At 48.5% G+C, this 25,498-nt stretch overlaps 7 protein-coding genes across 7 annotated transcripts; 4 read left to right on the forward strand and 3 right to left on the reverse strand.

Moving 5' to 3' along the window:
• Positions 1 to 256: 256 nt before the first annotated feature.
• FPOAC1_002845 (uncharacterized protein) lies at positions 257 to 751 on the reverse strand (the record flags this gene model as incomplete). Its single annotated transcript, XM_044847419.1, has 1 exon — positions 257 to 751. One exon carries the CDS (start codon positions 749 to 751, stop codon positions 257 to 259), a length of 495 nt encoding a protein of 164 aa, XP_044713335.1.
• Positions 752 to 2,569: 1,818 nt separating this feature from the next.
• FPOAC1_002846 (uncharacterized protein) lies at positions 2,570 to 4,300 on the forward strand (the record flags this gene model as incomplete). Its single annotated transcript, XM_044847420.1, has 5 exons — positions 2,570 to 2,856; positions 2,909 to 3,307; positions 3,358 to 3,444; positions 3,500 to 3,908; positions 3,956 to 4,300. 5 exons carry the CDS (start codon positions 2,570 to 2,572, stop codon positions 4,298 to 4,300), a joined length of 1,527 nt encoding a protein of 508 aa, XP_044713336.1.
• An 829-nt stretch (positions 4,301 to 5,129) lies between these two features.
• FPOAC1_002847 (uncharacterized protein) lies at positions 5,130 to 5,996 on the forward strand (the record flags this gene model as incomplete). Its single annotated transcript, XM_044847421.1, has 1 exon — positions 5,130 to 5,996. The coding sequence occupies one exon, from the start codon at positions 5,130 to 5,132 to the stop codon at positions 5,994 to 5,996; it is 867 nt and encodes a 288-aa protein (XP_044713337.1).
• Positions 5,997 to 6,699: 703 nt separating this feature from the next.
• FPOAC1_002848 (uncharacterized protein) lies at positions 6,700 to 7,668 on the forward strand (the record flags this gene model as incomplete). Its single annotated transcript, XM_044847422.1, has 2 exons — positions 6,700 to 7,016; positions 7,098 to 7,668. The coding sequence occupies 2 exons, from the start codon at positions 6,700 to 6,702 to the stop codon at positions 7,666 to 7,668; spliced, it is 888 nt and encodes a 295-aa protein (XP_044713338.1).
• A 684-nt stretch (positions 7,669 to 8,352) lies between these two features.
• VSP1 (Sorting nexin mvp1) lies at positions 8,353 to 10,879 on the forward strand (the record flags this gene model as incomplete). The annotated part of the gene is made up of 4 exons (XM_044847423.1): positions 8,353 to 8,845; positions 9,048 to 9,967; positions 10,025 to 10,618; positions 10,670 to 10,879. 4 exons carry the CDS (start codon positions 8,353 to 8,355, stop codon positions 10,877 to 10,879), a joined length of 2,217 nt encoding a protein of 738 aa, XP_044713339.1.
• Positions 10,880 to 11,357: 478 nt separating this feature from the next.
• FPOAC1_002850 (uncharacterized protein) lies at positions 11,358 to 13,377 on the reverse strand (the record flags this gene model as incomplete). The annotated part of the gene is made up of 5 exons (XM_044847424.1): positions 11,358 to 12,814; positions 12,869 to 12,976; positions 13,027 to 13,034; positions 13,094 to 13,191; positions 13,246 to 13,377. The coding sequence occupies 5 exons, from the start codon at positions 13,375 to 13,377 to the stop codon at positions 11,358 to 11,360; spliced, it is 1,803 nt and encodes a 600-aa protein (XP_044713340.1).
• Positions 13,378 to 16,239: 2,862 nt separating this feature from the next.
• FPOAC1_002851 (uncharacterized protein) lies at positions 16,240 to 17,353 on the reverse strand (the record flags this gene model as incomplete). Its single annotated transcript, XM_044847425.1, has 2 exons — positions 16,240 to 17,142; positions 17,204 to 17,353. 2 exons carry the CDS (start codon positions 17,351 to 17,353, stop codon positions 16,240 to 16,242), a joined length of 1,053 nt encoding a protein of 350 aa, XP_044713341.1.
• Between the last annotated feature and the right edge of the window lie 8,145 nt (positions 17,354 to 25,498).

Genomic DNA, 25,498 nt, shown 5'->3' on the forward strand with positions numbered 1-25,498 from the left:
GGGCCCATGAATCGAAATGGTGTGACATGAGATATGGGTTATGCATATCCTTTTCAAGCAAGAGAACAAGCTTCGGTATGTCTTCATATACCTGTTGTTCTCATTTGTGAATTCCCTGTTGTCTATTTCCTGGGATGTCGAGGTGGTGTAATGACATCGTCTCGGTCATTGTGTGGGGAGCATGAAGACCATCTCAGATCGACTACTGTTGCATGCTTGAGAGTAAAGGTGATGCTGTTATGCTTATCGCCGTCCTTCAGCCTTCATCTTCATCAAAGCTCAACTTGATCTTCTTGGCCTTCTTCTTTGGCTTGCGATTCTTGGCAGCGTCTTTATCGGAAACATCCTTTTTCTTCTTATCCTCCCCGTCACCTTCAGCCTTGGCCTCATCAGAATCACCGCCAACGACTTTTCCAACCTTGCGCTTCCTTCCTCCAATAGCAGCTTTGCTTTCAGACTCTTTGGTGACTTCTTTCACGACCGTCGGCTCCGCATCGTGATCTCCAGTGTCCTTGACAACGCCGTCCTTGTCGACCTCAAGACTCACGACGTTCCCGTCTTCATCCACGACAAGCGGTACATCTTCGGCTTCCTCACTGCTGGAGCGCTTCTTGGCTGATCTCCGTTGTGCAGCGAGGAGTGGATCAGGACCAGTTGCGCCGGCAGCTTGGGCGCGCAGAGCCGCAAGGAATGGCGGTGCTGCGTTGTCGTATGACAGATTTTTTGAGTTAATCTTGGGAGTAGAAGCCATGGTTGAAGAGTTGGGATGAAATAGGATGAGTGAGTGAGTGAGCTGGAGGTTTGATGTGGTTAGTTCAGCTCTCACAAGCTGTCAGCGATTGGTTTACGGCTCTTTGTCAGCTTTTCGATACCGTCTTTTGATTCTCCGTGAAACTTGGATCCAGAAACACAAACAAGCAAAATGTCAGTCTAGACTATTCTAGGCAAAAAATAGTTTATCTACCTTAGTAGGTACATGCAAGCGCAATGCGAGTGGGGCTATTGCGCCAAACCTATTTTTTTCTGGCTATGGAAGACAAGATTGAGATGAAAATGAATTTCTTGCTTTTATCAGGTCCACTGTAAACCAATAAGGCAGATCGATTAAAACTTATCCTCCTAAGTCTTAGGTTACAAAATAAATAGCTTAAGAGCAATAGTCTAAGGGGCATAAAAAGGCCCACTAATTTCGTCTCTTGTGCTTCCAGCGGCCAAATTTTCTGAGACCCTGAGGCTAGCATCTACGGTGAGTGACAAGTGGTGAGAACCTAATTATAACCGAATCCTTGGCTTCTTCTTCTTTCTTCTTTTCCTGCTTCTCCTGACAGGGGAAACCTTTGGCCAATATGAAGAGGCGGACCGGGAGATCATGATGGATATTCCGCCCTTTTCATTTAGATGAAGTTGCGGTGTCTGATTGGATTGAGCCAAAAAAAACAAAAGGCAGGGCGGCCTATTGGGTACGGACGAGCCCGTGGTCCCCGGGCCTGTAACCATCCATTGACCTAGACTAATAGCAAGTAGCTGCTGGGCCAGTGCACCGGGCCCGGGATTTTAGGTGAATGCGGACGGGGATAGGTGCATGAAATAAACTGCCAATATCAGTCACTGTGCTACAACTGCAACTACTCCAATCTCTTGAGTCTAGGTAGCACATCATGGTTGCCCCCCATCCCAACCCATGATGAATTCTCCTGACTACCTCCCGTCTTTACATATGCTCTCTACCTGTGCTTTAACTCCCTTCCTTTTGCCTCTTTTCCGTTATCCCTTCCAAACTTAAGGCTTGCCCTCATTTATCAGAGTCAGTCTTATCTAATCGCTTCCATTTCCCCATGATTTAATCGCCCTTGCTTTGCTGTACTGTCAGACAACCACTCCCTTCTTTATTGGTGATTCAAAGTATCCATATTACTACTGCTGCATTCTCGTCCCTCGTTATCAACCGCCAAGGAGTTCCATGTCTGTGCCCCACTGTCCCATCTATGCCGGTCGACGCGTCAGTGAGTTGGGTTTCTTGCTTTGCTGGGTCCAAGTTTTGGCTTTTGCTCTCTAGTTAGCTTTGACTTTGGCTTGGGAACGTGTTCGGTCCCTGCCGCTCATTACTTAATTCCGTTCCCTTGTCCATCTGCACTGTACATCTTTTCTTAGATCCAGAATCCTTCAAGATCTCGAGGCGCTGCGGCCACTCTCTTTGCTTCCATCTAAGTTTAGGTGATGCCACCTGCTTGGACTACACGATCCGAACGACGAGCCACGACAAAACGATACCACGACCGTTTATTCTTTCAGCGACTGGACCAAACTGCGATTGCGTCTCTAGCACATACCTAATTCTCCCAACCTTTTGGTCCCACCCTGCCCCCAGATCGATCGACCTACGAATACGTACGGTAGGTAGTTACGATAGCCCCGTCCGCCAACACCCATCTTCCTCCTTACTCTCGACCTCCTATTTCTTCGTCGTCGACGGCCGTCTCAGGCGCCACGATACGGCGCAATTCATGTCCTCCCGACTACAATTGTCAACAATCGCACAACCTGCCGCCGCGGTAGGCTCTTCCTCGCCATGGACCTGATCAGAAGGGCCACCAGGGTGGCTCCCAGCAAACCTTCTCTACAACTACCCCTCGATGAGAAGAGGGACTCCAAACACAACAAGGCTGTCGACAATCGCATGGCCTTCTTCCGTAGACCGCTGCGATTAAAAGGGAACTCAACGATTTCTGTACCTCTGGGCGTGGTCATCTTTTTCCCTATGCTTGTTTTAATCCTTATTTTTATTCTTTTTGTCAGCCATCCCAGTTCTCCAGGCAGAGGTTTCCTTATACCAGGAGGTGCTGCCCCTAAAATGCGGTATGTTTGATATCGCCGGTTTCGGCAAGGCCCTAGCTAACAAGAGGAAAAGGAAAATCAGCGAAAAGTACGACAAGGTGTTTGTTGAGGGATGTGCCCAGCCCGACACCAGCCAGCCCAGAGCCAATGCTGCTTTTGTGATATTGGCGAGAAATAAGGAGCTTGATGGTGTGTTGCAATCCATCAAGTCGGTTGAGAGACACTTCAACAGATGGTACCATTACCCCTATGTGTTCCTCAACGACGGCGATTTCGACGACAATTTTAAAGAGGCCATTCGAAACCACACTTCAGGCGAAGTTGAGTTTGGAAAGGTTGGACCTGACATGTGGGGGTTCCCTGATTGGATCGATCCCAAGGTTGTCAAAGAAGGCATTGCTAAACAGGGTGATGCTGCCGTCATGTACGGAGGTCTTGAGAGCTACCACAAGATGTGTAGATTCTACTCTGGGTAAGTTGAGGCAACTTTTTTATTCAGCAGCGTAACTAACAGCGCACCAGCTTCTTCTTTAACCATCCGTTATTGCTAAAGTATGAATGGTATTGGCGAGTTGAGCCTGAGATCAGCTACTTCTGCGACATCACATAGTATGTTGGTTCCTCCGACAAGATTTATTTATGCATTGCTCACAACATGTAACAGCGACCCATTCCAAAAGATGATTGAACACAACAAAACATATGGCTTTACAATTGCCGTCAAAGAGCTTCGCGAGACTGTCCCCAACATCTTCCGATACGCTTCCGCGTACAAGCGACTCAACAACATCACATCCAAGGGTCTGTGGGAAATGTTTGTCGAACCACCAGAGGACGATGAGGAAGACTCGACCAAGGAAAGCGATACATCTCCAAACGATAACAGTTTCTGGGATACTCTCACAGGAAAGAAGAAGAACACCATCGACCCCGAGTCAATGGAGGGGGAGGCCTACAATATGTGCCATTTTTGGTCTAATTTCGAGATTGCCAAGCTCAGCTGGTTCCGCAGCAAGGAGTATCAGGATTTCTTTGAAATGATGGACCGAAGTGGTGGCTTTTGGATGGAACGAGTATGCAAGCCCAAACTCCCTTTTATAACAATACTAACATTCCTTAGTGGGGCGATGCTCCCATCCACTCCCTTGCCGCTGGCGCTCTGCTTGGACCCCAGGACATCCATTACTTCCGAGACTTTGGGTATCGACACACGACAATCCAGCATTGCCCTGCTAATGCGCCCAACAAGCAGCTCCCCCGTGAGCCTTACCTCGAAAAGACGACATTCCCGGAATATAAGCGATTCGAGGAAGACGACTATTGGGAGCAATGGGACGATGTGCAAGAAGGCGGCATCGGCTGCCGCTGTAGGTGTGATACAGATGTCGTCGATGTTGAGGGCAAGGAAGGATCTTGTCTGGCTGAATGGGTCGACGTTGCTGGCGGCTGGGCTCATCCATATTAAGGCGCCCGAACACTCAAGCTTGCTTCAGTATTTGTACACTATGGACCGATAGATGACACCATATTCGAGCGTTTCGATTATTAACGGCGCTTCAGGGGGCATGAGCAACTTTCGATTTGACCAGGTCACAGGGATTCTTACACATTTGGGGACAGGATAAAAAAGACGGGTGCGGCGTTTTGTTTTAACGAGAGTATCTGGTCGTTGCTGTTGCAAGGCTTTTACCTGTACAGTTCGTTCAGAATGTTCGTTCGTTGCTGTATTACAGTACAGAACATGGCAGATGCATTGTCTAGAATTTGCTTCATATACGATTTCGGAGGTCTTATTATATTCGGATAGATGATGTGGTTTATACTCAAAAGATTCTGAGAGTACCTGCCAGGTATTAATGATACATTCAGGATGAGAGATCGCTCATTCCTAGATTCTACGTCTACTTGAATTGTCTCATACGTTTCGGACTATCTGTATACTTGAAGACCATGCCCCCAGTAGTCATGTACTTCAGCATATGCATATTGCTAGCTTCGAACCAAACAACTTGCAGCCAGGTCTCGACTATGTTGATTCAGAGGTAGCATAGGCAGACTTTCAGGAGCTGGTTAGTTGTGGCGTTGGGAGGCCCTTGACTAACGGCACTGCCTTCAGCTGAATACCACAATTCCAGCCAGACCCACTGTTCATGATCTGCCTTACAAGGACTAAGTCCTAGATATATATATAGTCTTGGACGCCTTGATGGTGACTGACTCTAACATCAAACAAGCATACACTTCTGCTATATCGTATTTCCTCTGAAGAAGCCTCTTGATCACTCTATTTCACAATGGATACATTCCATCGTGTCTCCGAGTATATCTTTGGTCCTGCGGTTCGTCCCCGGGAACCATGCGGGAGAAAAGTGCAGATCATGTCAGACCTTCACCTGGAGCTCAATCGTCAATACGCGACTTTCGACTTTCTCGCCAAAGCACCTTTTCTCATTCTGGGCGGTGACATAGGCCGCATGGTCGACTATGACATGTTCCTCCCCTTCCTTGCTCGCCAAACAGCCCGTTTCGAAAAGGTCTTCTTAGTTCTCGGCAACCATGAATTCTACGAGATGAGCTATGAAGATGGTATATCAAAGGCTAAAGAATTGGAAAAGGAGGAGACTTTGGAAGGAAAACTTGTGATTCTGGATCGAAACCGCTGGGATGACCCTAATTCAAAACTCACCATCGTCGGCGCAACGTTATGGTCCAAGATCCATCCCTCGGCAGCCGAAACTATCACTCTCCGTGTCTCGGACTATAAGAAGATCTCGGGCTGGTCCGTTGCCAAGCATAACGAGTGTCACACCCGCGATCTCGCGTATCTCAGCGAAACCGTCACAGGCCTTGGTAATCTCCCTGCAGAATCCCAGCGGACCGTTCTGGTGGTGACACATCACGCGCCCTGCGTAGCAGGATCTTCGAAGCCAGAGCATTCAAATGCTCCGTTCAGGACTGCTTTTTCGACGGATGTCATCCAGGCGAGGGAGTTTGTGAGGGGTGTCGCGGTATGGATGTTTGGGCATACGCATTACACGACGGAGTTTAAGAAGGGTGGTGTGAGGGTTGTTGCGAATCAGAGGGGGTATGTTCTGGGATATAAAGGACCTACGTTGGAGGACACAAAGGGGTTCAATGATGAGAGGGTAGTTGAGTTGTGATATATAGGTGGTCCTCTCGGATTAAGGAAAGGTGTTGGTGTTTACTGAATCTGGAGTCTGGAGTCTAGGTAACAAGATCGATTATGTTAATTTTTATGAATCAGACAATAATACATCATTCTAACCTAGGTAATTTGGCTATTTATCAGTTTGTACGTAGCAATATATTAATTTGTATACTGGAGAGAAATGAAACGGCATGATGTGACAGTATAATGTCAATGAAAAGGCACCGGAAGATACAGACAAATACAGAATGCTTCAGCGGAAGAACTACTACCAACAATCATACTTCATGATTTGAGCACCTTTTTAACGTTATTTGGAAGAGGTGTGCTGTATTATTTGAGAATATGCTTCGTGTAAGTCAAAGGTGGCATAGTCTTTTACACCAAACCGATTTACTAAAGATTCCCATAGGATCAAGAACAACCACTGAGCTTTGGGCATTAACAAATGTAGGATATATAATATTTCATCTTTTATTTGATTTAACAATATTGTTCTATTTCTTCCCGACGTATTCGTTTTAACTTGTTGTAAGTGCATCCAAGGTAAGGATTAATGAGTGGCCTGAGGCATCTACTGCCCCAGATTGACATTCTTGCGCTAAGGTTAAACCTCCAAAAAATTGGTTACTGTCGACTTGGAGATCGCCAGCATCAACCTCTAGATTCACGGCCACGGCGCCCTTTCCACGACGATGCCTCCTCGAATTTCTCCCTTCAGCACGCCGCTGTGCTGTAGGACGACCGCCAATGCTCCCGTCTCGTCGCTGACTGCCTACCTCGCTGGTCTCTCGCTCCAGACCCGAAATGCGTCCATCCTTAGCAGCCTCGCCAACACCCCAGGTGCCATGCACCAGAAGAAGCGAGTTGGTCGTGGTCCTTCATCCGGACATGGAAAGACATCTGGTCGCGGTCACAAGGGTCAGAAGCAGCATGGAAAGGTCAAGCCATGGTTCCAGGGTGGTCAGACACCTTTGATTGTCAAGCACGGTCGAAAGGGTTTCAGCAACTAGTGAGGCGCCTACGATTATCCCCCGACACGGAATTGGAGGTTTTGGAGGATAAAGGGTTCAATTGACTAACAAGTCCGTAGCCGAGCCCCTCAAATGTCGGAAGTCAACATCGACCAAATCCAGGCCTGGATCGACCAAGGACGACTTGACCCCACGAAACAGATTACTCCCAAGGAATTAATCGAGTGTGGGATTATTGGAACCCTCAAGGACGGCGTCAAGATTCTGTCCCGTGGTGCAGACACTCTCAAGCAACCCATCAACGTCATGGTCTCTCGTGTTTCTGCCTCAGCAATTGCCGCTATCGAAGGCGCCGGCGGCAAGGTGCTCACCCGATACTACACCAAACTCGCCATAAGACGACTCTTGACTGGCGAGTCGGTCAATACAGACAAGCCTCTGCCCCAAGGTGCGGAGCACGTTGATACTGTGCTGGCCGCAGCCCGCAACGCACCGTTCCGATACCGACTACCCGACCCCACTGGCCGTGAGGATATCGAATACTATCGTGACCCTGCGCACCGAGGATACTTGAGCCACCAGCTTGCGCCAGGCGAGTCACCCAGTTTGTACTTCAGGGTTCCTGGTGTGCACAAGATTAAGAGTGAGGTCAAGAAGGAGAAGGCGGCTACCGAGGAGACTCTTTTCTAAAGGCTGGGTGGGGTATAGCATGTTGATGAATTGTATTATAATGACCGAGTAGAACTTGGATGTGAAAACAAAGCAATGTACAACCAATTGAAACTCTTAAACTGAAGACGTTGATTCAATCCGATGAATGCATCGATCGATATTCAAGATCAATCAGCCACAGTTTGACTGACAGTTTGTGGCGTTGCCAGGAACACCATCCATTTTAGCCGTTACAGGACATGACTTTGATGGAGATGCATGGAGAACCTAGTGGGAAGTGGGAGCGAGGTACGTACCGATGACGCTCCACAACAGCTCTGTCCGGACGCCGGGTTAAGGTCATGTCGCAGACCAGACCCAAGTCTTCTCCACCTGGAATGACTTCACCAACCTCCCGGTTGCCTCTCAATTCGCGTGTATTTCGTCGCTAAGCTTGCTGTACGGCTTATTGGATTTGCTTCAGCTCTTTTAGTCGCTATTTGTTACATCGCAGGCTCGCTATCGCTCATCCCAGACCATTGCGCTGAATAGCCTCTCTCTTTCACGGCCTCAATTACGAGTCGCCTATACTACGTTAGACGAGACGACGGATCTACATACAATCGCTCCACGAGTTATCGCGACTCAGCTGATCGGCATCGACAAGACTGGTACGCGCCGCAAGATAGCTTTACAACAGAATACACGGCATACAAAACCACAATGTCGCTGTTTGGTTCATCGCCGACTGAGGATAGTCCGGCCCTGAGCTCGACTGGTCCTGCTCGACGTGGTGGTGCTGGGCTCTTTGATGATGAAGAGTCCGCATCCAAACCATCCAACAGTCTCTTCGCTGACGATGACTCCCAAGATTCACCTTGGGATATGCCTACGCCGCGCAAGCAGCAGAGCCGTGCCGACCTCATCCGCAGCCTCCTCGCCGGTAGCGACGTACCCGACAGCTATATCGAGGTCTTCGATACAGTAGTGCGCGAAGATGGAAGCGGGGGTCAGGTCACCTCTGGAGGTATCGCAAAGCTCTTTGCTACAGCCAGACTCGGAGCCGACGCTCAAGCTCGCATCATGTCCTTGGTCGCTCCGGGTGGCGGGGATATCAAGCTAGGTCGAAACGAGTTCAATGTGCTGCTGGCCCTGGTCGGCCTGGCACAGGAAGGTGAAATCATAAGTCTCGATGGTGTTGATGAGCGACGAAAACGTAAGTATTGATTCATATTTCTTCGATTTCCACTTCGCATGAAAGAATTCGCATCATGCAAATGACTTTTGCTTGCCAAGGCTTACAACTGCGTTATCATCTGGTCCATGCGAAACCATGTCACATCAGTGCTGGCATATCCCCCCGGTGGTTGGTGGGGACACTACTACTCGATGCAGCTAATAACTCATTTCCATCACAGGCCTTCCACAACCCAAGCTCGCAGGTCTCACTGCAGAGCCCATTCTACCTCCAGTTGCTGAGCTTTCTGCGAAACCTCCTCAGACGCCTCCCAAGGATAATCCTCCTCAACAACAGCAAACTCCGCCCGCGCAGCCGCAGCCGCAGTCGCAGCCTAAACAATTCCGTCCAGCTATGGAAGACCCTGAAGACGACCCATGGGGCAGCCCCGATATGCACAAGACCCACGATCACGGTCCAGCCAAATCCAATGGTGCCCAGCGTCACAACACGAATGGCCATACCGGCTTCAGCCAAACACCCCCAACAACAGTAATCGATGCTCCTCCTCTAACTCATGTCGCGTCACCTCCTGCGACTTCGCCGAATCGTCGCAGACAGCCCAGCACTAACTCAGTAACCGGACCTGCTGGATGGGGATACTTTGATGGGACCAATCCCACCGTAGGCGGCTTCGGCGAATCCCCAACTGCTGCTGCTGTTCAGAACCCCTTCGCCACCGGCGCTACAGCGACCCCAAACATGCAGCCTCCTCCAGGCCTCCCCCACCATCCGAGTAGCGGTAGAGTCAGCCGTGGCGCTGAAGAGAAGGTTATTGTTACTCTTATGCCAGAGAAGGAGGGAGTCTTTATGTTCCAGCACCATAACTACGAAATCTCAAGCGTGAGGCGTGGCAGTAAAGTTATTCGCAGATACAGCGATTTTGTCTGGTTGTTGGATTGTCTGCACAAGAGATATCCATTCCGCATCTTGCCGCTACTTCCACCCAAGCGCGTAGGCGTAAATGGCAGTCATCTGTCCAATGATGGCGCTTTTATCGAGAAGCGAAGAAGGGGTCTAGCACGATTCTTGAACGCCCTCATTAGGCATCCAGTTCTTAACCAAGAACAGCTTGTTGTCATGTTCTTGACCGTTCCCACAGTAAGTTTTTCATGTCTCGGCGTATAAGCCAACTGCTGAAGCTAATATCAGCATCAGGAACTGTCTGTGTGGCGCAAGCAAGCTACTATTTCTGTTCAGGATGAATTTACCGATCGAGCACTACCACCTGGTCTGGAGGATTCTTTGCCAGCTGAACTCGAAGACCTATTTTCCCGAACACGCAGTGGTGTCAAGCGTTCCGCCGAGCTTTACATCAACGTCTGCAACATCATGGATCGTCTTGTCAAGCGAACTGAGGGTGTGGCTGCTGACCATGCTCGTATCGCCATGTCTCTGGCTTCGCTTACTGAAACTTCCGAGGATACATACTCGACAGACACCAACGAAGTTCCCTTGCTTAACGATGGACTTGTCGCCATGAGCAAGCACCTGAGAACGTGCCAGGCTTTGATGGAAGACGAGAGCCGTGGTTGGGACGAGGGTGTGCTGGAAGATCTCAAGCGTCAACGAGATGCTCTTGTAAGCGTACGAGAGTTGTTCGAGCGACGGGAAAGACTTGATAAAGACAATATCCCTTACTTGGAGCGAAGAATCCAAACTAACGAGAGCAAACTTACCAGCCTGAGAGCCAAGCCAGAAGGTATGGTCAAGGCTGGTGAGATTGATCGTATAGCGGAAAACATCATCAAGGTAAATTGCCTCTTTTCAAATCATTCCTGGCAGATTGTTAACAGCAAATAGGATAAGGAATCCATTGTTCAGCAGCACAACCGCTCCATCTTTGTCAAGGAGTGTATCCGCGACGAACTCAGTACCTTCCAGTCAACACAGTATCTCGTGAGTCGGTGGAACCAGGACTGGGCTGGCGAGCGAGTCAAGTATGCCGAGATGCTCGCAGACAACTGGCGACGGTTGCTCGATGAACTCGAGGGCATGCCGCTGGGTGACTAGAATGTGCCAGAGAGCCACCGAAGTTCATTTGAAACAGCGATTGAAGCATCTGAAGTATGGGATGAATTGCATTGGAGAGACGTCAGGTGGTAATTGAATATTTTGAGAGGGGAAGGAGAAGACGAAGCGATGGTTGTGGTTTGTCTTTTTTTGAAGTTACAGTTTGCGTTTAAAATGTGTCGTTTTTGTATCAAGGCAGGTGTGCATGGGTTGGAAGAGAGACGGGAGTCAGTGGTAGGGAGAAAGAAGCATGAAGACATGTGCTCGATACCCTTCATTCATTTTAGTTTTGAACATTATTTCATAATAGATATCATGGCTGTTATGTATATATAGGCCTTTACTCGATGAGAGCGCTACAATCTATGCATAAAAGAAATGTAATGGCCAAATAATCGCTTGTCATCAAATCTTCTATTAACGTTTCACTTTTTATCTTATCCTGTCATCTACCAGGGTATCCCAACTACCTACCCATCTACCACTGATCTGTTACAGCACCGTGGGAAGCATCGCCGACCAAGCGGGCATACTTGGCCAGCACACCCCTCGTGACACGGGGCGCAGGAGGCTTCCACTCGCTTCGTCGCTTCTCCATCTCCTCGTCAGTGATGTCGACATCAATTCGGTTGTTAATCGCATCGATAGTGATCTCGTCTCCATCCTTGACCAGAGCGATGGGACCTCCAACCATAGCCTCGGGCACGACGTGGCCTACAATGAAGCCGTGGGAAGCGCCGCTGTATCTTCCGTCGGTGACAAGCGCGAGGTTGGAGAGACCAGCTCCCATGATGGCTGCGGAGGCCTTGAGCTGCTCGGGCATGCCGGGTCCGCCCTTAGGACCCTCGTAGCGGACGATGACGACGAGGTTGCCGTCGGACTGCTTGATCTCGCTTCGATTCAAGGCGCCGTTGAGCTCCTTCTCGGTGTTGAAGACGCGAGCCTTTCCGGTGAAGGACAGACCCTCCTTTCCGGTGATCTTAGCGACAGCGCCGCCAGGGGCAAAGTTGCCCTTCAGGATGCGGATGTGGCCAGAGTCCTTGATGGGGTTCTCAAGAGGACGGATGATGTCTTGACCAGGGTCCAGACTAGGCCAGTCCGCAACGTTCTCGGCGAGAGTCTTGCCGGTGATGGTCATGATGCTACCGTCGAGAAGACCACGGGCGACGAGCATCTTGATAACGGAGGGGGTACCGCCAACCTTGTAGAGATCCTCCATATAGTATTTTCCACTGGGGGCGAGATCAGCAAGGAAAGGGGTGCGGTCACTGGCGCGCTGGATGTCGTCAATGGTTAGGGGAACATCGGCAGTGTTAGCCATGGCGAGGAAATGAAGAACGCCATTTGTTGAGCCACCAAGAATCATCGTCAGGACAAGAGCGTTCTCGAAAGAGGCGCGGGTCATGATATCGCGAGGACGAAGGTCCTTCTCCATGGTAGTACGGATAACCTGGGCAGCACGCTCACACTCGCGACGCTTCTCAGGAGATTCTGCAGGATACGACGATGAACCAGGAAGGGTAAGACCCATGGCTTCGATAGCGGTAGCCATAGTGTTGGCCGTGTACATACCACCACAAGCTCCAGCGCCGGGGCAAGCATGCTTCTCGATATCGTCCATGACATCGGAGCTCTCGCGACCAGGTTCACCGGGGTTCGTCTTGGCGTGCAGACGGCCGTAGTTGAAAGCACCCGAGGCCTCATAGCAGGTGCTGATGTTGATAGGCTTCTCAAGAAGGTTGGAGTGGCCCTTGCGGATGGTACCGCCGTAGATCATGATGAAAGGACGGTTGTGACGAGCAGCGGCCATGACTGTGCCGGGCATGTTCTTGTCGCAACCAGGAATGGAGATGTTGGCGTCATGGTGCTGGGCACAGGTGACGGACTCGATGGAGTCAGCAATGATTTCTCGGGTTTGGAGAGAAAAGCGCATGCCTGTTGGGTGAGTGAGTGAGTGAGATTGTTATGTGTGGTGAGTCTTTTACTTACCCTCGCCGCCCATGGTGATGGCATCAGAAACACCAACAGTGTTGAACTGCCAGCCGATCATACCCTCCTTCTCAATGGAGTTCTTGACGATCTGGCCGAGGTCGAGGACTATTATTTGTAAGTGCGTCTTCCATCAATTGTATATCTGTGTTACTCACGATGGGTACTGCGCAGACTCGTTAATATCTTTTCTCGATGTGTAGATTCACTTGACTTGAGACTCACTTGCAAGGGTTTCCTTGCCACCAGACGGTAGCAACACCGACCTGGGGCGCATTCTTCATTGTGTGCTGGTCCTTGACACCGGCTCCGTAGAGCATGGCCTATACACCAAGCCATGTCAGTGACGAGCAGTGAGTTTGGGAGATGTTACGCACCTGAGCTCCGGGGTAGTCATGCTCACGAGTGATCTTTGTAGACCAACGGTTCAGAGCTCCACCGGGAGGAAGGCAAGGGAATGGAATGTAATCGCTTGACTGCTTAGGATCGTGGGTGACTTGGTCCGCCATTATGATGGTTGATTAGGGGAGGATATCTCCAGTCTTTAAAAGTAGCTGTAGTATAGGTATCTAATAGTAAGTGACCTAGATACCAGGGTCAGTTAAGGGCACAACTTTTGCTTTGCACAAAAGCGATGTCGTAGAGAAAGGAAGATGAAGAGATGAAGTTGAAGTTGAAGTTGAAGTTGAAGTTGCAGGAAACATGAGACGAGAATCATAGCCAAGTAAGGATTCCAACCCCACGAGCAGAGTGACTTTACTAACCTTTGGGGGTATCTCAAGGCGAGAGTCAGGCCAGGGCCGAGAGAGAGAAATTGACCAAATACAAGCGTCGGATTAGACAATAATTGTGGTGCAAGATGCAGATGCAGTCGCAGTTGCAGATGCCGAAGAGCGGAGAAGTCTCTCTCTTTTTTAGTGTTGGTATGAGGGGGATGATAAGTGTAAGCGGAATCTCCCTGTAGCCGTAAATAGGTCTCTCTCTTTTTCTCTCAAAATACTCCCAGAAATTGTCAAGAAAGAGGTCAAGATTCCTGTTGCTCTTGGGGAGTAGAAGAAGAAGAAAGTGGTGATGAGAGAAGAAAAAGGCGAGATGATGATGATTGCACTGGCAATGGTAGTAGCAGTGGCAGCGATGGCAACTGGCAGCTGTGGATCACTGACAGCAATGGAGTTGAATGTGTATTATTACAGGAATAAGTAAGTACCTACTAAAAGGTAAAAATAATAATCAATTGCTAATCTAAACCGAGAGAAGCTGCCTTTTTAAAGTCATTCATATTATTCCATCTATTCCTTCGCTCCAATCTTTTCCGGACCGAGCAAGTAAACTCGGTAATACTGTCACGAGTACAGTCTCTCTTTTGCGATACTTGATATCCATCCATCCATTCATTTATTCAACCCCTCATCATAGCAGGTTGATCATCATGCTATGTACATAAAAAGAGCTACTGTAGGTAGCTGTCGAGGAGGAGTCCACTTCCCGATTAGTACATACTATAACCCCGCACATTCAAGCTTGGCCGAATAGTTATACCAATACCAGCTCTTGGTTTAGCAAGCAATTACGGGTAAGTTTGAGAATTAGTTACGTACTGTAATAAAGTGACTGCTCAATGGAATGGCAAGAGAAGGCAGACAATAAAATGGTCTTTGGATCAAGAGACATGATTCTGAGTGTAAAGTAAATCATAGATACAACCATGCATGACTTGGACACGGTAGTTCTCACGATAACTTCATTGTCAAGCATCGGGTCAACTGTCACCCCAAACAGTGTCCGGCTAAAAAGGCAAGTTCAGAAACAACAATTTATCCATCAACGCCTTTTTGACTCGGTAATTTACATTTCACCAGCTCCACAGACAGACCTAAGCAGACCCATTCACTCAATGCACCTTCATTCAGCCCCGGGTCCAACTCCGTTCTCTCTACCGGAGGACCCGAACCTCGGATCGGATATCTTTGCGAGTTTCAGTTGTGCCCGATCCGAAGCTGGCAGAGTAGTCTAGTCTCTCGGCCGTAGATGTTATATATCCACTGACTTATCTAGATTAGCAAGTAGACTAGCGGTTTTGACATGTTTCTGTCGCCGGCATTGTATAGTTAGTAGGTACTTAGGGACCAGTATACACATATACATACATGTATGTAATATGCATTTCAGATACTCGATCCTCCAAGAGAGACAACGACAACTGACCACAGCCACACAATCAAGATTGGTCAATCCATCTGCCATCTCACACAAGCCATGATAAACGGCCCATGCTTTAAACAGTCCTACTATGGTTAGGATACACCCACGCACGTACAGATATACTCATCATTGTGAAACAGAGACTCGGAAACGTTTTGAAACCTAACAAGGTACCGATACTCAGCCAAGACATGTACACGTACTCTTCCTCAAAACTACTGACTATACCATTACAATTCGGGCTTTTGCTGCGAAATGATCTTCATCCCACCTCGCACAGACAAAGTTCGCACGTATCACCCTCCCTCTCACCCTGACTTTATGCTCTCCTCTCACGTCACTCGCGCCATGTCACATCGCATTGTGTTATCGAAACAGTAAATGATTCAACGTGAAGAAGATTATCAATTGATACCCGCCAGCTTTTACCGCTGACAAGCTATATCCAATAGGTATTATCCTCCTCCCCACAGCCTTCCAAATGTCCACTCATGCAGTGGCAGAAGCTGGGCGTCCGTCCTGAGCTTTGGCTCTCTTTTTTTCATCACCGTAATTTCATCAGTCCTCAACCTCAAAAGAGATGGGCTGTAAAATGTAAGGAAATTTGCCGAAGCAAGCCAAAAACAAGTAAGAAAAAACGTAGGATAAAAAAAAAGACGGCAAAATCAAACCAAGCAAAATCCAAAAAGAGACTCTGAGCTCAACACACTGAGCTGGTCTGTAACCCCAAGCAAAAGACAAAAATCAGCCTATAGTATAGTAAAGTGCCCTTCTCCGTCTGCGACAAGTGCTCTTCATGTCGTGTAGCAAATGCCGTGCATCTACCTCCTTTTTTTTCCTCCGCACAGGATGGTGAGTCCTACCCACTAAACAATACTTGGTTCGTAATAGGTGAAGCTAGAACGGTAAATGCGCGACCTGAAGTGAATGGAAGTGATATGTATCGTGAAAACGAGTGCGGGCGCAAGTATAATGCCCATGGCAGAGATGCCGTGTCGTGTGCCTTCTACAGAGCAGAAGAGCACCAAGGTCGTTGGATGAAGTGAATTGCAGAAAGCAAGGAGTATTGTACAATGGATATGCCGTGGTCTCACGCCATCCTCATCCCCTAATTACTTGGCGACGGAGTGAGGATCAAGACAGGGTTGAATTACCCGAGGAGTCCACGTTCAGTGAGCGGTCTGCATCATACCGAAACGCTCCTCTTCCAGCCGTCTCACAATATCCCGATCGCGAGCGGTGCGAGGGTCAGCATCAATGCCGAGGATTGATGAGATCCGTGTCTTGTCATGTCCCTTTTGATAGGTCTGGTTCTGTGCGTCCTTCTCGGCCTGCCCTGGGCTGGAAGTGGGAGTGATGGGTGTCAGAGACGAGGGGCTGCAGCAAGTGCCAGTCTTCCAAGCCTGCTCCAGGACACTGGGAGACGCCGACGGTCCATACTCGTTGGCGATGGTGGACCAGAATGAGGAGCGGTGGGAAGAGTAGATGGAGTGAAGGCGGGAAAGATCGACATGCGAGGCGTTGTGAGCGGGAGGCGAAGGCACAACTGCAGGTGTGGGAGCAACTGAACAATCAAGGCGCAGAGGAGGCGTTGTCCTAGGATAAGATGCTGCTCGGTGGAAAGAAGCATGGGGCATCTGCACTGGAACGTCGACAGCGGGCGTGTTATATGACTGGTGGGAAGCAGGAGGAGGGAGCGGCATGCCAGTAGGCTTGGGGAGGATTGATGGTAATCTGGGCACCTCACTGGGGCCAACAATGCTGGGGAGTTGGATGTGGCTAGAGTTGTTGCTGGTGTTGTAGGGAGGAGGGCTGTAGCTTCGCATGCTTCCACCGGGCGAGGCGGAGCGAGAGACAGTCTCGCGTGCTGGGCTTGGGATGTTCACGTTGTGAGTCTGAGAGATTTCCATCGAGGCACCCGATGAGACAGAGGCAGCACGCTTGTTGCGTCTGTTGCTGCCATGAGAAAGCTGGTGGTAATGAAGACGGCATGCCAGCTCTGTCTTCTTGAGGTGGGCAGCAATGTACTTGTAAGGCATCTTTTGGAGTCGAGTCTGGATGAGATATGACTCCTGCGTTTAGTGTTAGTTACATGGTCAAGCAGCCACGTTGAACTGTGTCATGTTGACTCACCTCCTCGTCACTCCAAGCACGTCCACCGCCAGTCGATGAAGCCTTGCGGTTCTTTGTGATGCCATAATCGTGGCGGTCCATGGAATCCCTTGATGGGATATAAGGCGTGGGGGCCTGAGCCATCTGGTGAGAAGGAATGGCTGAGCTCATTGTCAAGGTAGTCATGAGTGGTCTCGTTCCTGAAAAGTCCACAATGGGTTGTCGTAAAGTCAGATCGAAGAGAGAAAAGAGAGTCGTTTATTTCGATAAATCGAAAGTCGTCGTATATGGTGGTCTTTTTGGGTAAAGTCCAAGCGTGAAGCTGAAACCGATCGAGATGGTTGGTTGGAAAGGTACCGAATGTACTGTTTAAGCCAGCGAGATAATTAAACTCGAAAATACAGACACCGGACGGGACAAGTCCTCGGAAGTTGAAAGATGGCGGGATATTGAATCCAAAGAATAGAAGTAAAACCGAGTGTCGGTTTTTGTTGACGAAGGAGTGTTAGCAGCCAAACCAGTTGGTCCAAGTTGGTACTGTAACAGTAATGAGTGTTAGAGCTAACTGTGATGGAGAAAGAGTAGCTCGAGAAGTGAAGACAACACAAGACGCGACAGCGTTTCTTGAATGTTGCAAAGAAGAAAAGAAAAGAAAAGATAAAGATGATGGGTTTGAAGATTGTGAATCCAAAAGATGGAAGAGGGAGGGAGGGAAAGAAGTAGTTTTAGTAGGGGAGGGGCAGTAGATATTGTAATCCAGTCCAGTAGGTGTCGTTCTTTCCATCCTTAGTACCTGCCTGGGTAGGCTACAGGGCGGACAGCGGTTTAGCTACAGTGGGATACAGCTGCGTAGGGGCAGATTACAACGGCCACGACGGTGGTGATGATGGTTCGGGGCCATGCATGGGAAAGGGGAGGGATTTGAACAGGGTAGAGTGTAGGGGTACCTTACCTTACTTTACTTTACCGCACAGGAACAAGAACAGGAACAGGGGATCACCCCTCCCATGTCATGGGCATCTTCCACGGGGGGTTTGAGATGGAGGAGGAGGAGGCGTTCCAGGCCTACATGACAAGGGTCGGGTTGATTGATGTCTTGGCTTGCTGAGTGTTGCAACAGGAACAAAACAATAAACTCCTCCTACAGAACATCGCAGACGGAGCCGGTCGTAGAAGATGATTCATCCAGCATTTGTTGTTTCAAACTCAAAACAAATGCTACTACTGCTTAACCGGACTCTGGGCGCAAGACGAGACTAACTCAAGACAAGAATTGACACAGATTGGCGTTTTCTGTCTGAACCCCAGAAGAAAAGAGAAACAGAAAACAATTATCTTTGTCTTATTACGAGAAACGCCACACCTACATATACATACATGCATGCATCAGATCAGTGCGGTCTGTATGTACAGTATGTGACTTTTAAGCCCCATCTCGGTGAGATCTAGTCTAGGCCATGTACCCAACTAAAGTGACAAAATAGGTATATGGAGCGAACCCTTCCGCTGCAAAAGACGCCCGCCTATTTCGTTGACAGGAAGCCCAGGCCAGGCCATGCAGGTAGGCAGGCAGGCAAGCAGGAGCCTCAAAGCGATCACACACATGATTAGCTGATAAAGGTGTCTTGTCTCTCTGTCTGTCTTCTGTGGCTCAACTCACCCTTGCCTGGTAAAACGGTCACCACCGCAAGTAGCGTGCTCCAAGGAAGGCATTCAAACATCCATCGAACCCCGTACAACGGACATTGGAAGGGCCTGTGCAAAGTTTTGTTAGCTCTTACGAGTCTTGGCATCCCATCTTTCAAGCTCTGTAGGGGAAGTAGGCCGACCGTTGGAGACTGAATGGATAGTTATACAAGCTTCGCGTTACGTACATAGTGGTATTCCTGTGGCGGGCTTGTCCCTGCACTAACTTCCCGTTGTGGTAACTGTGCCTTTTTTCTTATTTCTGTTCCTGACAGCTGGCAACCTGTTCCTCTTGTCGTCTTCCCTTTTAGACGGCGGGGTCGTGTTGCGTTACATTGACCTCAGCTTCAGGTGCGATGCTGCAAGTAATAACTTGCATTCTTTGCCTTGGCTGTTGTCTACATACAAAGCAAGCACCCCTGATGAATAGCAAGGGGCTGATATATTGCTTGATTTACTGACGGGACGGTCGGTCCCTTGTTTTGATAATCCGCCTAACGTTGGAGTACAGTAGTGGCTTCTAGACTAAAAAACTAGACTGGGTACATGTCCATGATCTTCTCGTGGACCGTGATTAGGTCCCAAGCTGTTGGCTTCCCTCAAGTCCGAGAGCCAAATCTGGCCCGGGCGCTGGCAAGCAAGGCGATCGGATCACTTAACTAACGCAGGTCATTTATGACGATGATGATGATGATGATGGTTGCTGCTGGACTGTGCTGACCGCGAAGGATCATACTCTTTTAATGCTACAGTCCATCAGATAAAAATGTTTATTAGGTCCATAGTTCCAATAGCAGCTGAAAGTGAGTTTCGTCCCTACCTACCCACCGAAACAGGTCGGTAGTGGAATTAGACAGTTCATCAGCGGGATAATACTTACTGTCTGTACCCGGCTTGCACGGTGTTTGGTGGGAGGACAGGGAATGAATGTCATTGACGGGTGGAAACCCTGTCGTCTATCGTTTCGTGATAGGTGGGTGCAAGATATGCCGTCCGCTTAGACGAAGTGCACATACGTACCATCGACGCCTCGATTTACAAATTTGCGGGCCGTAATTTCAATCTGCAGTGATTGTTTTGCACTTTCTTACATATTAATTAGACTTTGCCTTTTCATCTCATCTATCAGTGAAAATTGATACTGTGCAATGATGTTGCAATGTCTGAAACTGTTATGTGGCTGCTGATGTTGTTGTTGTTGTTGTTGTTATTATTATTGTTGTTTACCCCAAAAACAACTCCAACTTATAACAACATCCATAACTATAACAAAACATTCTTATTACCCACGTAGGTATTCACCACCCGTCGGTTTCAAAATACTCTAACCTACTAACTAAACCTCGCCGCTTCTCTTAGCTGCCGCCGTGCCCCAGGCCAGGCCAGGCCCTACAGTAGGTCGGTCGGCTCCAGCTCCAAGATACTGTACTTGCCAGGGTTCAGGGATCCCCCCTTGAAACCTGCTAGTGCACTGGCGTAATTTCAACCCGGACCAAGACTCAGTATCAGGGACTTTAGTCCAAAAAAGATAGACATTTGCGAAATCCGTGGAGCGCCATCTCATGATTGGCCAGTCAAGTTAACCTCAACTTTCCAAAACATGGATTTTGACACAAAATGTTTTCCCCCTACGTAACTTGATCTCTTCTCAGTCTAATAAATCCGTTCAAAACAGGAACAAGGTTATTCTTGAATGGGAACAGAACTTCCCGTGTTGGATCCCAGCCCAGGGAAAGAAACAAGCTGAGTTTTGCCTCATAACAGAAACATTTATTCCCCAGGTCAGGTCAGGGACGAAGAACTGCCATCAACTAGGTAGGTAGGTAGGAAACACTCGGCCGGAAGATACAAGTCGGTATCCCACTGTTCCTTTTCTCGTACCCATTCTTTGATCGTCGCTTTCTCCTCCACAGCTGCGGGCATTCTACAGTTACGGTTGCAATACGGATTACTACTGCGGGATCTAAAAGTTCTTCATCTAATACCTGTTCTTAGTCACTCGGGAGCCCCATTCCAGTCAGATGTAGAACTATTACCTATCACAGTTGCATAGGAACATGATCGATACCTCGAGCGGTGAACCGGCCCTGCGTAGCGAGCGAGGTGGTGTTGTTGTAGCACTCGATCTTCCCTTGTCAACCCTAAAAGATCTTCCGCCTCTATCACCCCATGCATATTGACAATCCTGATTAATGAAAGTGTGCACCACGAACTGACTAGTGCCCGATGCATAATGCGTTGCACGGTAGCATTGGATAATAGGCACAGGTAGTGTAAAGATCTGACACGCGTACATATCTCTCATCAGATTCGTCTGAACATGTGTGGTGCGCTGAGAGCCGAAACCTCAGTCCTGTTCTGAACGTCTTCAGACATTTCCTCTTCTGATATGATGCATACGTCTGACATGTCGGCGTCGAGAGAGAAACACTTTCAACAGCTCGGATCGAAACATTTCCGGTAACCGGCTACTACTCTGACACTCTGCCGAGCCTGACAGGAGAACTCTTATGAAGCCGGATGGTGTTGGTTCCTGTGTGAGATATGCTTCGAAGCAGCGATCAAACACTGTACAGATCCGAAACTCCAAGATCTCAGATTTCCAAGATGTGTTTTTTCGATAGGCTCAGTTTCAAAACTTTGCTTAACCTTGACCGTCAGCATTTATAGCTTTAATAATATATGTTTTATATGTCTCATGATCAACTACCTTTCTTTGTCTAGTCTAGTTTATATCACCATCTTAAGCGTTACCTGGATTGCATCTCTCTGCTTAAGCACTTGTCTGAGCGTTAAATGTTTTGCCCAGTCGCAACATTTTCAGACGTGGAACTTACCTCGGCATCGTTTCACCAGTCTGTGCATCTTGCTGGTCCAAGCTGTTTATTAGTATTCTGTCATGGGGCTAGGGCCTCAGGTGAGAGAAACATGTTCTCGAACATTGCTGTTCTGGCAGGGGGTGTGCGAATGTGGTGAGTGAAGTGCAGCTATCGTGAGCCTCTCCAGTTTTCCAAAGGGCACAGCACGGGCAAGACGGCCGGGGATATAAATTCCGTAGCAGTAGTACGTATGTACGCAGCCTTGTACCTCTACAAGGTTCTTCTTTAGTGATAATTTCGTTCGGGTTTTACATTCATTAATGGTGTTGGCGAAAAAAAATGACAAACTTGCCCAAGCCAAGTGGTGGTGTTGTAAGTGAGCGATTGACTTCCTCACCGACATGTTCATCTCATCTCTGTCATATTCCATTAATGCCTCAGTATGTTTACAGCTCATGACCTGCAGGCAGGGCAAGGCTGGGCTCTCGTTTCAATATTCACCGTTATATAAGGTTGTAGCTTGAAACGTGACCGTAATGTTTGGGATTTTCGCATCACCAAGTTTCCCAAAGTTGCGCTGCGCTGCCCTACCCAGCCGCCCATGGCTGTGTCAACAAGGGTAGACAATCGCTTGGCCCTACGGCTCGAGAGACGTCCGAGTCTTTAAGCAGCGCTCTTTGCAACCGGCGTGGTTTCATGAGCGGCCTACGAGGGGTCGAGGTTTCGAAACGATGTAGTAGTAGCATGTTGGAAGTGGTTAATGCACTGGTGGGATATGTAAGTGCAGTCCAGTCCAGTTCTTGGTGAGAACAGGACTGTCTGTATCTTGGCCGCATGTAACTCTTCGTATCGCATCGTGAGCGAGTGACTGACAATTTCCAACCTGATGCTCTGGACTTCGGAATCTATTTCCCCGGTATATTAAGGCTTGTGGACTTGTCATGTTTCGTTCCGATGGGGGAGAGTGCCCCGTGCTTTGTGCTTATTGACGTGGGCCGTCAGACCATGTGGATGACAAGCGTGTTTCGTAGTGGGGATCGGCAATGCACCCTTTTGATTGATATGGGTATCCCTCGAAGTCTAATGTGAAATCGATAGATGCAGCTTCGTCACGAAAAATAGGGCTCTTAGAGCAACCTTAATCTCACACAAATACAAAAGCACTGTGAGACCTGCTATGCAACCCACTTATCCTTCCTTTAACACAAAGACCCAAAAAGACCACTTTTGGACCCCTTGAACACAAAAGACCAAGCATCCACTTGTCAGTCAATTTGCCCAGACCCTGATCCCTGTTGCGCACCCTTTTGATAGTAGGCTAAGACAAGGTACATACATTCATTCAGTCAGGGTTGGACTCTTTTATCGAGTTTCCTACGCCGGATCTTCGCTACCACGATCAGAACGACGTTTAACCGCTGCACTCCTACACAAACATGGAGCTTCTTGATTCGTCCCATGATAGACTAGCCTATGCCTGCGTGGATAGTATTCAGCCGTTGAATCAAGGTCTGATGGTGGTCAGCAAGTTACCCTATACTACTATGTTCACAGAAGGGTCCTTCAACATAGACGCGGATGTATTGTTACCAAAGAAATGACTGTGGCTTACTGGTGATTGCCGAATATTCTACTCTGTTCCATCTGCTGTACAAAATGTATATTTTCTCGGAAGCTTGGTCGTAGGGGGACTGTATAGCACTTTCTGCAATTTGGTGGATGTGGGAGTTGCATGGGGTTGAGAGTGGCATTTTCAGACTTGACACGCAACCAAATGAAAAGTTGCGTACTACGTGCCAGGAACATTATGCCACTCATACTGGACCATATTTATACAAAACATTTGCCTTCCGTACGAGAAATCGACCATCCGAACCCGGATCCGACGAGGGAGGGACTTCAGAGGTACACCGGTCAAATGTCACGATCTTAGCTCGAGACCGCGACCAGATTGCCGGGTGTACGGATACCCCATTGTGTACAGTATGTACAGTACTTCACAGTGGTAGAGTGGAGAATCGGGGCAGATCCATCACAAAGCGATGCGGCTCTGAGGCCAGCCATGCGAAAAAAAAGGCACGTACCGCAAGACAATAGGACAGCGTCGCAACTAACTCGTTGCGTGTAAACGTCCTGTCATTAGGCTTTCTGTCAATGTCATGTATGCAGTAGGTTTTCATGGTTTCCTACATGTGATAGGACGTGATGAGTTTATGAGCGAAACTCTCTAGAAGCGGGGACAACTTAATCATCTTCCAGAATGAATACGCCCAATGACTGGAATAAATGTTTCGAGGCGATAAACTCGATAAGGAGATGAACGAGATATTCCACAGCGCGACTGTAGGCCCAAGAGGGAGCCAATGCTGATTGGATTGCCCTGCCAGTAACCGTCAATAAGGCATGCCACGCAGCACAACACGTCGTGGCAAGTTATCAAACTACTAATGATAAAGAGTTTGCATAAAAAGTACACCCAAACCACAAACGATGGCCAGATATCAGACAAGTCCACGGGGTAAAGATCGAACAGACAAGGATTCATCCACATTGTCTGACGTCTTTAAATACATACCGTCAGATTGTGCGAATAAGCGATATTGTTCTGTTCACCAAGGTCGAGTCGAAAGAAATGACTCATCAAAAAGAAGACATGGGGGGCTGGAGTGGCTGAGACCTGCCAAAGCTGAGAGAGCTGAGGACTGAGGGAGGAATCGAGATCTCATGATATCAACGAGATATCGTAATTCTTGTGTTGAATGACTGATCCTCTGATAAACCTTGGTAAACGAGGCTTGAAGAGGGTGGCTTGGCAACTAGCTCGTTGGCCAAACAAAGCTCCATCTCATCATTAGCGAGCGGGGACTTGGAGCACGTACCTCTTTAGTACTTGTTTTCTCATTGTTTCCTCGCCAAATATGTACATCATGCGACGCTATGCGCACTGTAACTTCGCATATCTATTGCGTGACCAACTACAGTATGAGATGGCTTGTTCTCAAGAACCCACTACCATGACGGACTCGCAGCCCCCCGCTTTTAACAACATGGGTTGGTAGCTTTCAGTCACGCCTGCCCATCTCCTCTCGCCCATTCCTTTCTCCCCTTTCCACCACAGAAAAAAAAGGGTAACTACGACCACCTTTCCCCTCCCAAGGTCCCAGCGACTTCCAAGGTCCTGTCCGAGTTACTTTGTCTCGAGGTACCATCCATCGTCGCTTTTCCCCAGACCTTCCCTTACTCTCTTGCCAATCCACCTTCAACCCTTTCGATCTGACGGGAACGGATTCAAGTGAGGTATCTATTGTACATCCCTCTTACAAGGACTACAGCTCCAGATTCAGTTACAATCACCCCTTCGTCCTCAAACTTGTCCAGCAGTGGATCCACTGTGTATCTGCATCTGCACCTCACATTCATCTGGATCTGACCTTGTTCAACTGTGATCGACTACGACAAGCCAAAAAAAAAAAGAGCAGTTACCAAGGAGCTTCGTCCACGCACCAGCTTGTGTCGTCACTGTCGCCTACCAGACGAGACGCGCATTTGCATACTCCCCCTGCGGATATCTTATTTACTGGAGTAAGTATCTCATTCTATACTTCGTCTTCAGAGCAATTCCCATTCATTACCTGCATTTCGTCTTCAATTTATGATTCCGCTCTTCAATTTGCTGGTACGGTTTCTTTTGTCATGTTTTTGGTGCGCGTCTCGTACCTTCCGTCGTTGCCGAGTTGAGATGAGGTACCAAAGTTTCAACAAACTCAATCACTCATCCACGCATCATTATATCCGTTGTTCTATTATTCTT

This window comes from Fusarium poae, chromosome 1, assembly GCF_019609905.1.
Source record: "Fusarium poae strain DAOMC 252244 chromosome 1, whole genome shotgun sequence".
Taxonomy (NCBI): domain Eukaryota; kingdom Fungi; phylum Ascomycota; class Sordariomycetes; order Hypocreales; family Nectriaceae; genus Fusarium; species Fusarium poae.